Source organism: Lactuca virosa, chromosome 9 (assembly GCF_052849685.1).
Source record: "Lactuca virosa cultivar CGN04683 chromosome 9, Lactuca_virosa_CGN04683_v6, whole genome shotgun sequence".
Taxonomy (NCBI): domain Eukaryota; kingdom Viridiplantae; phylum Streptophyta; class Magnoliopsida; order Asterales; family Asteraceae; genus Lactuca; species Lactuca virosa.
Window position 1 is genome coordinate 166,466,390 of NC_136434.1, and position 10,167 is coordinate 166,476,556.

The 10,167-nt window shown below is 36.0% G+C and overlaps 1 protein-coding gene and 1 long non-coding RNA gene across 2 annotated transcripts; one reads left to right on the forward strand and one right to left on the reverse strand.

Moving 5' to 3' along the window:
* The first annotated feature begins 4,240 nt into the window (after positions 1-4,240).
* LOC145140845 (serine/threonine-protein kinase SRK2E-like) lies at positions 4,241-6,863 on the forward strand. The gene is made up of 9 exons (XM_079074224.1): positions 4,241-4,850; positions 4,941-5,015; positions 5,098-5,199; positions 5,289-5,342; positions 5,438-5,530; positions 5,605-5,697; positions 5,792-5,896; positions 5,978-6,076; positions 6,318-6,863. The coding sequence occupies exons 1-9, from the start codon at positions 4,674-4,676 to the stop codon at positions 6,606-6,608; spliced, it is 1,089 nt and encodes a 362-aa protein (XP_078930350.1). The 5' UTR covers positions 4,241-4,673; the 3' UTR covers positions 6,609-6,863.
* Positions 6,864-7,912: 1,049 nt separating this feature from the next.
* LOC145138789 (uncharacterized) lies at positions 7,913-9,626 on the reverse strand. Its single transcript, XR_013721724.1, has 2 exons — positions 9,513-9,626; positions 7,913-8,101 (listed from the first exon to the last, which is right to left on the reverse strand). It is a non-coding gene; the product is annotated as an uncharacterized LOC145138789 (long non-coding RNA).
* Between the last annotated feature and the right edge of the window lie 541 nt (positions 9,627-10,167).

Sequence of the window (10,167 nt, forward strand, 5' to 3'; positions counted from 1 at the left end):
GGTAAAAATTATGACGAAAACGGACGTCGGATGAAGAAGTTATGAATTTTTAACGGATTTCCTATCCCGGTCTGTTAAAAATAATAATTTAAAAATTAAAGTCAAAATTAGCCAACGAAGTCTAAACAAAAGTTGTAGAGCGTAATTTTACCTACGCATGCATATAAAGAACGTCAAAAACGGAGCCCGTATGAGAAAGTTATGGATTTTACAAGAATGGGCACAATTTTCGAGAAAATCCGCAAGAAATGGTGTTGGCCACGTGATCCTCGCATGCATAGCCCGTGCGCAACACGCGTCGCTTGCTGATTTGACCGAGGGTGCGGTCCAATGATCTTCCGACACGCCTCGCTTCTGACTCATCATCCGAGCTTCGCTGGCCCAATCCGAAGGCGCCGCGTGCCCTTCGCGTGTCCGAAGCTCGCACCCGCCACCTGGCCTCGCTCCGTGGATGCCACCTGCCATCGCTGACTCCTCCTTCTCGGCCGAACCCTCGCAAGCTCACCCCTATAAATAGAAGCCATGCGAGATCTTCCGGGGGAAATTCCAAATTTGTCATTTTTACCCATTTTTCAATATTTTAGCTATTTTGACTTCCCCCGATGCCCCGAGATCATTTCCAACGCCCGGAACACGTCCCGGAGTGCCCGAGAAGCCCGGAAAATTTATTTTTTCGGTTTCGAAGCCCGACCCTCGCAGAGCCCGGTTTCTCAATAAAACTCTCGGTTTTATTAGAAACGATCGTTTTAGGAAACGAATTGATGCCCGATTTTCATTAAATCAGGTGAGTGTATAGTCACTTTCACCTTACACATAGATATGAAGTATTTACCTTAAAATACGTGCTATGTGTAAATATATTAATTGTTTATTTGAGGTGACTGTTGAATTGATGTTTTATACAAGTTTTAAACTGTATATATATTTTTATCTACAAATATGTTGGGTAAAACATGGGTAGATGAATTAGATGATGTGTGATGAAATAAAAGTGATGAGAGGTATCGATGTTTAAGATGATCTAGTCATCTAGCAGAGTATAGACAATGGCCACAGACTATTTTAGATAGCCCAGTAGTAGACTTGTAATCGGTACGTATGTTTGAACTATATGTTCATTAGGTATTTTTGAACTATGTGTTCATCCATTAGTTCTTCCTTTTGACACTATTACGTGTCGGGGTACGGGAGCGTACGGGAGTACGTTATCAGTATTTTCCCTATACTTTTATTTGGAAGAGCTTTGGAGTCTTTGTTCTTTTATGAAGTGATTGGACGAGCTTCATGAGTTAGTGATATAGATCATGAGTTAGATAGTGGGTGTGTGATGAAAGGTGAGTTGGATAGATGAGATGATCAGTGATATAGATCATGAGTTGAGAGTGAGTGGTGAAATATGGGAAAAGCTTTTACCCAAATGTTGGCGTGAGTGGTGCAATATGAGAAAAGCCCTTACCCAACATTGACCCCCGTCATTCAGCAGAGTAGGGATGACAACCATGGACTGTTCTAGACGGTCTGTGGAACACTAGCAGGCTCGCAACCTGTAGGTGTTAATGGACTTAAGTGTTCATTCGTTGTACTCTAAGACCCCCGTCATTCAGCAGAGTATGGATGACAACCATGGACGGTTTTGACGGTCTGTGGAACACTAGTAGGCTCATAACATGTAGGTGTTAATGGACTTAAGTGTTCATTCGCTGTACTCTATTCCCCTCATGAGTGCCTTTAGGGCATGTAAGGCTGGGGAAACCCCTTAATTATGTTCATCAGCTGTATGGAAAACCCATTGACATGTATTGCGGGGGGGAACACCCGTGGGAAATACCATCGATAAATAAGAGCTATGGACTTAGCATATGGAAAACCCATTAACATGTATTGCGGGGGGGGGGGGGGGACTCCCGTGGGAAATACCGTCGATGAATAAGAGCTATGGACTAGCACATGGCGACGATGTGAATTCGTGCCTATTTGACATAAATTGCTGAAGGAAAGCAATGTTGTCACCTTGTTGGTTGTTTTATGTTAGGATGTCTTGTTTGACATAACTTGTTGAGGGAAAGCAATGTTGTCACCCCGATGTTTGTTTTATTTGACATAACTTGCTGAGGAACCCCCAAAGCAATGTTGTCACCCCTAGTGATAATCCTTAGGCTAGGTCCCTTGTGATAGTTGTTTTAGGGACGTAAAGTGACGATAATGGGAATGGGTAATTAGGGTTATTTTGGTTGATGAAATTAATAAATTTATTGTTGATTGAGAACTTAATAAGTTTATTATTTATTGTGGGTTGAAAACCCTATATGCTCACCAGGCTCTCAAGCCTGACCCACTCAGTTTAATTGTATCACAGGTATCGATACGAAGTTGCTTTACACTGAGAGATTAAAAGAGAAGTAGATCACTAGTGTAAATGAATGTAAGTTTTGTTTATGCTTATGTTTTTGTATTGACAATGACATCCCAATGGTTTAAGTGAATAAAAATACATTTCTTCGGAAATGATTTGATAACATATTTATCATGTTTTTCTGGGAACAAATTCCGCAACACTTTTAATCAAATGATTACTCTGAAATTATTTTAAAAGCATAAATTAAATCGGTCTTTTCTGGCCGTGAAATTGGGGATGTCACAGATAAAGTCGACAACTTTATGACCATGGGGCCTAGAGGAGTCCAGATCTGAGACCATGTCCTCATGACAAGCTCAAACCCGAGATTGACTCCATTTTGCACTAGAAATGACCATATTCTTGCATAAGAGAAGATCTAAGAAATGGAAAGCCAAGGTAAAGACTTTTTACCTCAAAAGGTTGCTAACACAGAGTGGATGTCGGATCTAAAGCCCTATCATCACTTCAATTTCTTCAATCTTCAAGTTTCCTTCCAAAAAGCACAAGATTCACTCTCCAAAGCTCACCCACACTCAAGAAGGCACTAAAACGCGGCTAGGGTTTCTCTCTGGACAGTAAGGGCAATGAGGGAGGCCAAAAATGAGCCATAAGTTCTTTAAATAAGGTATAAATCCCTGAAAATTAGGGTTTTTCTTTACAATGCCTACTCGTCGAGTTGGGGCCTTCCAACTCGTCGAGTAGGCCCTAAGTCCTGCATCCCCAAAACGATCTCTACTCATCGAGTTGGACTCCCCAACTCGTCGAGTCCTAGTGCAAAATCCTAAAAATATTGAAAAAAAAAATACTACCTGATACAAGTGTTACATAATCCTATCCTTCAATGTGCAAGAACAAGCAATAAAAGCTTAAACATCACAAAGAGTGACAAGGGTTTGAAGAAGATGCTATGAGGGTGATGGGGGCTGAGGTGGAGCAAAATCTAGTCATAACATCCTTTAAATCGGGGTCGAAATCCAAGATCTAGGGTTTTGGGCTCTGGCGGCTTTGTGAAGCTACACTTAAGCATTGCGACACTACAGGCGGCGTGCATATCATAACTTTCTAGGTTTTGGATTGAAGTTACCTGGTTAATTCATTGCATCTGAGCTCGAGGCTCTACATGATAACACTCCTAATGAATTTGAATATTTTGAAGATGTGTTGAAGGTTGGTGCAACCTGTTAACATTCGTTTGTCCAAAGTAAACTCATTTAGCTTAGAATATTTAGATATTTATTTCTATGAATACTAATATTCTATATGGTTGACTGGTATTTATTAAAGATAGAAGAGGTCAATTTCCTCAAACTTTGCTATTTTTGGAAAAATATATAACTCTAAAAAAACATGAATGGCTAAATATGTACAAAAGAAAAACATAAGTGATTGCATGTGTACAAAAACAAAACATAGAAACCAAATGTGTACAAAAACAAAACATCATTGACTTAAAAACATACATGAACCAGTAATAATGGTATTTTGTGAACAATTCAAACAAATTCAATGGTCACATGTCTATAAAAAAAAATACTAAATATATACAAAACCAAAACTATGTTACTCTTATAAGTCATTATCTCAAATAAAAATCTACAAACAACTAATTGGATGGTCACCACATAAAATTAAGTTATTTTAAAAAATTCATAAAAAATTAGATTATTTTATGAAAAACCTTATAAATATATAACTATTTAATATTTTATCAAAAATAAAATAAAAATAAGTTACTAATTTTTATTGTGTGTAGTAGTTGTAGACTATCCTAGCTAAATAAAATAAAAGAAAAAGGGGGACGTATCACAATAAATAAATAAAGGTCCCTTGTGTTTTGTGAACCTTATCCATCCATGTTCCCCATGCCCAACGTTAAAGGGTAAATACGTCATTTCACTACTTCCCGGGAAAAAGTCCGTATTTCCCGTTCATCGTCATCGCCATCCCTCATCACCACCAAAAAAAAAAAAGATTAAGAAATTAAAACCCTAAGCGTTTGTGGTTGAGCGAAGTAAAGATTCACGAGGTTTCAGATTTCAACCCACTTTTGGTATTCAGTCTCTATCTCACTTCACCAACCAAAATCAACTCACAATCCCCTCCCCAATCCATGTGATCGGTATCTTGCCACGTTGTTCGACGTTCAACTGTTTGATTGTGATGATCTCCTCCTGATCAGACGAAAATCGACTAGTTATTTCTGTGAATGATTACCACGTGGCTGGAGGACTTTTGATTTGGGTTTTTAGGGTTTTGATTGCTGTGGAAGAATAAGATGGATCGATCGGCACTTACGATGGGTCCAGGTATGGATATGCCGATTATGCATGATAGTGATCGATATGAGCTTGTACGAGACATTGGTTCAGGTAATTTTGGCGTCGCGAGGTTGATGAGGGATAAACTGACTAACGAGCTTGTTGCAGTCAAGTATATCGAGAGAGGTGAGAAGGTCAGTCTTCAAATCGAGTTCTTTTACACCATTTTTATTTTCTTCGCTATTTTTCAAAATCGTTGATTCCCTTTGCCATGAATCCAACAGATAGATGAAAATGTGCAAAGGGAAATTATCAACCACAGATCACTCAGGCACCCCAACATTGTTAGATTCAAAGAGGTTCTTTCTTCAAACTTTAGAATAATACTTATATCAGGAATCAAAAAGGGTTTTTTAGTAATGATTTTCTATTGATTTCCAGGTCATTTTGACACCAACTCATCTTGCTATTGTAATGGAATATGCATCTGGTGGAGAATTGTTTGAGCGCATATGTAATGCTGGGAGGTTTCCAGAAGATGAGGTTTGTAACTTTGTATATGATGCATTTACTTATAATAACATCTGTATTCATATTTGTTTTAAAGAATTAGTGATATAATTGTGTTGCAGGCGCGATTCTTTTTCCAGCAGCTCGTTTCAGGAGTGGGTTATTGTCATAATATGGTATTTTATAAAATTATAACTATTACTATTTTCATATATTTTGTAAATTTAATAGCTGAAAATAATGTAATACTATATGTTTGTGTATTATGTAGCAAGTATGTCATCGCGACTTGAAACTGGAAAACACACTTTTAGATGGCAGCCAAGCTCCCAGGCTCAAGATTTGTGATTTTGGATATTCCAAGGTATAAAATGTAACATTTTTTTTAATCTATTAATGTTTTGAAAATTAATATTATGTGGTTCTTGATATAATCAGTCATCTGTTCTGCATTCACAACCGAAATCAACAGTTGGAACACCTGCATATATTGCTCCTGAAGTCTTACTAAAGAAAGAATATGATGGCAAGGTTAGTGATACTGTAATAGCAACATTTATCTTCTTTTATGTATCACAGGATTCGGGGCATATAATAAGAAGGGCGTTTGCGTCTTTTTGCACAGATGGCAGATGTGTGGTCATGTGGTGTAACATTATATGTAATGCTTGTGGGAGCTTACCCTTTTGAAGACCCTGAAGAACCTAAGAATTTTCGCAAGACAATACAGGTAATTACTAATTACACAGTAGTTTTTTGGCAGCTTCCCATTTGCAAATACTTGACTCGAGCGATAGAATTTTTTTTGCAGCGAATTCTTAACGTTCAGTACTCGATTCCTGCCTATGTTCATATTTCCACTGGATGCCGCCATTTGATCTCCAGAATCTTTGTAGCTGAACCTTCTAAGGTTCTCTTCCACCTTTTTGTGTGAGACAAAAAAAGTTCAATTTTTTATCTAATTAACATCAGTCACAAGTCACAATCACACCTTTTTTAGTACACACAGTCAGTCACCTTTTTGTGTGGGACAAAAAAGGTGCAGTTTATGTCCCATTGACAATGTATGTTTTGTCTTGTGCAACATAACAAATGCGCCTGATTACTTTATTTCTTGGTGATGTGGGTGTAATTTATGTACTTGAAAACAGAGAATAACGATGGATGAGATTAGAAACCATGAATGGTTTATGAGGAACCTTCCGGGAGACCTTATGAATGATAATGCAATAGATCAATTTGGAGGGCCGGAGCAACCCACACAAAGTGTTGATGAAATTATGCAGATAATAGCGGAAGCTACTATTCCCCCAGCTGGGGCCCACAACCTCAACCAGTATCTGACTGGCAGCCTGGACATCGATGATGACATGGACGAGGATCTTGAAAGTGATCCGGATCTTGATATTGACAGCAGTGGGGAGATTGTATACGCCATGTAAGATTATAGATACTTTCATAATCCTTGTAATTTATCATCATCATCATCATCATCATCATATACCACGAAAGACCGGGTTTTATCGTGTTTGGTCAACGTATTGTTGTGAAACATATGATTGTTGTATTGTATGTTTTTGCCCAGTTAATCGGCATATATGTACTCATAAAAAGATTGTAAATTGTTGTACGACAGATTTACACTTGCTTTGTTTGTAAAAAGTTACATCTTAATGGGGAAAGTCTTGTTTTCTTGATTTTCTGCATTAAGTCCAAAAGAAACACCATGCTATGGAACTGATGTATGAAATACCATGAAATGAATTCAATCGTTTATCATGATGGTATTTAATGTATCATGGGATCCATTCACTTTTAGTAGTATGTTATGGAACTGAAGTATTTTTTTCGAATTGAAGTCAAATAGTTAGTTTTAAGTGTTTTGATATATTGGGTGTTTGGGATTTACTTATTTAAAACGCTTTATGTCTTTTTGTAAAATTGTTATTTGCGTATCTGGTGTACGTAAGCTGATAAGTTATGTTTTTATTGTATTTATACATGTAAAATAACCGAAAATGACATCTTACATATCTGTCATTTTTTTTTTAATATACCGATTTATTTCTTTATCATTTATAACAAAAAGTTGATACAGTTTTATATCAATAATTTTAAAAAAGATAATTTCATGAATGGTCATATGGTTTTTGTTAGAACAAAGTTCTAGTAGGATCGATTGATTCTAAGCAGAAAAGCAATAAATAACGTAATAAAGAACACAGAAATGGTTTAACTGATGTCGAATGATTAAGCTTTAACACCTCAGAAGAGCTCGATTAAGAACTTCGACTGTAGAGGTGTTTAGGGTTATAAAGCAATAATAATAATAATGACGATCGTATCTAAGCCATACATGCATGCATTATAAATAGCTTAACCCTAATCAATAATCACGGATGGACAGGCCCAATCCGGATATATAAAAACAAAGCTAATGACGCAACACAAAATACCCAACAATCTCCCTCTTTACGTCAATGGAGCCGAGAGCTCATTTTGGTTGAGCTATAGAAGACTTCTTGATGGTCTTGAACACCTTCGGTATAATGGCCAGTAGAGTATGATGAAAAGTAATATACCACCGAAGCATGTCAGTGAAGTTCTTCTTGTCTGACTCATTGTTGTGCTTGCATCGATGGATAATATTGATTATATGCTCCAAGCAGTCCGTTGAGAACAGATGTTGAAAGACCCACACTTTCATAAATTCTACATTATTACTCCAAAACATGCTACATGCATATTCACAAATAATATTTTACATTGATAACTTGTTTACAAACGACTGGATACAAACCGACTAAGTTTTAATATTTTACATAACTACCCAGGATATTGTAATTTTATACAAACATAAACCGAAATACAAAAGTACTATTACAAACTATTCTAAATCTTCCAACAGTATACTACCATACTGCTTATTTATTTCCTGCAATTGTTAAACATTGAGAGGGGTAAGCAGTGACGCTTAGTGAGTTCAATAATAGATACAATATAACGTTATGTCATATATATACATCAATATGGCAGAAGCAAAGAGGAACAACAAAGGCATATGAGAAATCATGTGACAGGCTTTTCATATCAATCAATGACTCGATTCAAAGATATACAGTCAATGAGATATAACAATTTCAATACTTGATAAACATCAATAACGCTTCGGCCCAAATGGCACTGAAGACAAACAATTTCTGATTAACATTAAGGTAGATTTCAGGTTTTCACGCCCTGTCTAACCTTCTGCCAATACCATAGAATAGAAGTCATTCTCTTACGAGACATGCTCTACATGGCCAGAGGCTACATACCAGTACCACCGTGAATCTAAGTCATTTCACTGATCACATTGTCAAAGGTATAACTTTGCTATCAAAATAGCGGAACTAATAACGGAAAAGCACAAAGCACATATAACACATAACATACAATTGTTCCTATATATTGAACTCACTGTGTTGTAACCGAATGTTGCGATAGAATTCTGAATTCTGATGAAATTACACCATCCTCAGGCCACTAAAACCTTCAATTATACCCCTTGAGTTCATATTTCAGATTTCATAAGCAATTACTCAACTAATCTCAAGTTATGTTGTTTTCAATTTGGAAATTTTAGTTTTTGTTCTTTGTATAGCTGTCACTTGCAGATCTGTTTTACCCTTCTTAAATATCAAAATAACTAACAAATTCTAAATATTAACAAAATAGACTCTTATATCTTTCTAATGCCAGTGACCTCACATTTTTATGATTTTTCTATAATTTACTATGAATTTTACAACACAGCATCCCAAAGCTGTCAAAATGTCCCAAAGCTGTCAAAATTCAGCCTTACTGCACTGAACATATAGCTGTTTTCACCCATCTTAAGTCCGGAATTAGATTTTGGTTTTAAAACAAAAATCAAAGTACACATTCTCAGCTTTCCAGGGATATAGAGCACATATCCATACAATTTTTCTACTATTTTTGGTGGTTTTTACAAAAACAGGACAATTTTACCCTTTATGATTTCATTTTACCCTTTACATGATCAAACCTCATGATCAATATCACTAAGTTCTTGTTTTACAATGATAACACTGAATATTTTAGCAATTCATTCTAATTCAAGTATAAACAATGAGTTTCATTACTAATTTTCACTAATTACTCTTAAACCATGATTAATTCTCAAGTTTACATGTAGTTACTTGATTTCCATTTAAGATTCTAGGTTAATAAAATTAACTCATGTCTAATTTCATGAAATCAGCGGTAAACCCACTTTGATCAAACCCTAATCTCTTAATAACTCACTAATTACAAGGGTTAATCCAAAAATTAAGAGTTCATACCTTGATTACTAGACTTGATACTTCAAGAACACTCAAAATCTTGATTTAATCTTCAAAAGTTGTTCACGATTGATCATGTGTGTGAAAATCTCCCATAGGGATGGTGAGGAACTGAAAATGGCAGAAAAATGACCCAAAATCGTGTTTCAATGGGTAAAAACCCGAGTTGGGTCGGGTTTGACCCGATTTGGGTACCCGTTTTACCCCTAAACACTAAAAATTGCATAACTTTTCGCTCGGAACTCCGTTTTCGATGAGGTTTTCGCATATACGTTTCTAACGAGATAATTTACAACTTCCAATAAAAATATTACAGAAACGATCTTCCAATAAAACCAGTTTTACTTATTTCCAACTTAGACGTTATACTTTCGTTAATTCCGATAGTTGACTTTTTGATCGGAATCACATAAGACATCCCCATCACTTCCAATACCTTCCAAATGATTCTAAACTTAGTTTAACTTCAAATCTTATAAAACTATTTCGTTACAACTCGACGCTCAAAACCGTATCGAAAAATGGTGTTTTTAACACATATAATTTTATTCCATTATAACTACCTACTTTAAACGTTTAAAACCACATAATATCTAATAATATTCATTTTTAAACTAAAATAAATATGAAACATGATAATTGAACAAGTTTAGTA

Excerpts from the sequence above, each read along its gene's own strand:
- LOC145140845 (XM_079074224.1), top strand. The coding sequence starts at position 4,674 with ATGGATCGATCGGCACTTACGATGGGTCCAGGTATGGATATGCCGATT. Across the intron at positions 4,851-4,940 it reads ATATCGAGAGAGGTGAGAAG|ATAGATGAAAATGTGCAAAG; the intron begins GTCAGTCTTCAA and ends TGAATCCAACAG. Across the intron at positions 6,077-6,317 it reads TTGTAGCTGAACCTTCTAAG|AGAATAACGATGGATGAGAT; the intron begins GTTCTCTTCCAC and ends ACTTGAAAACAG.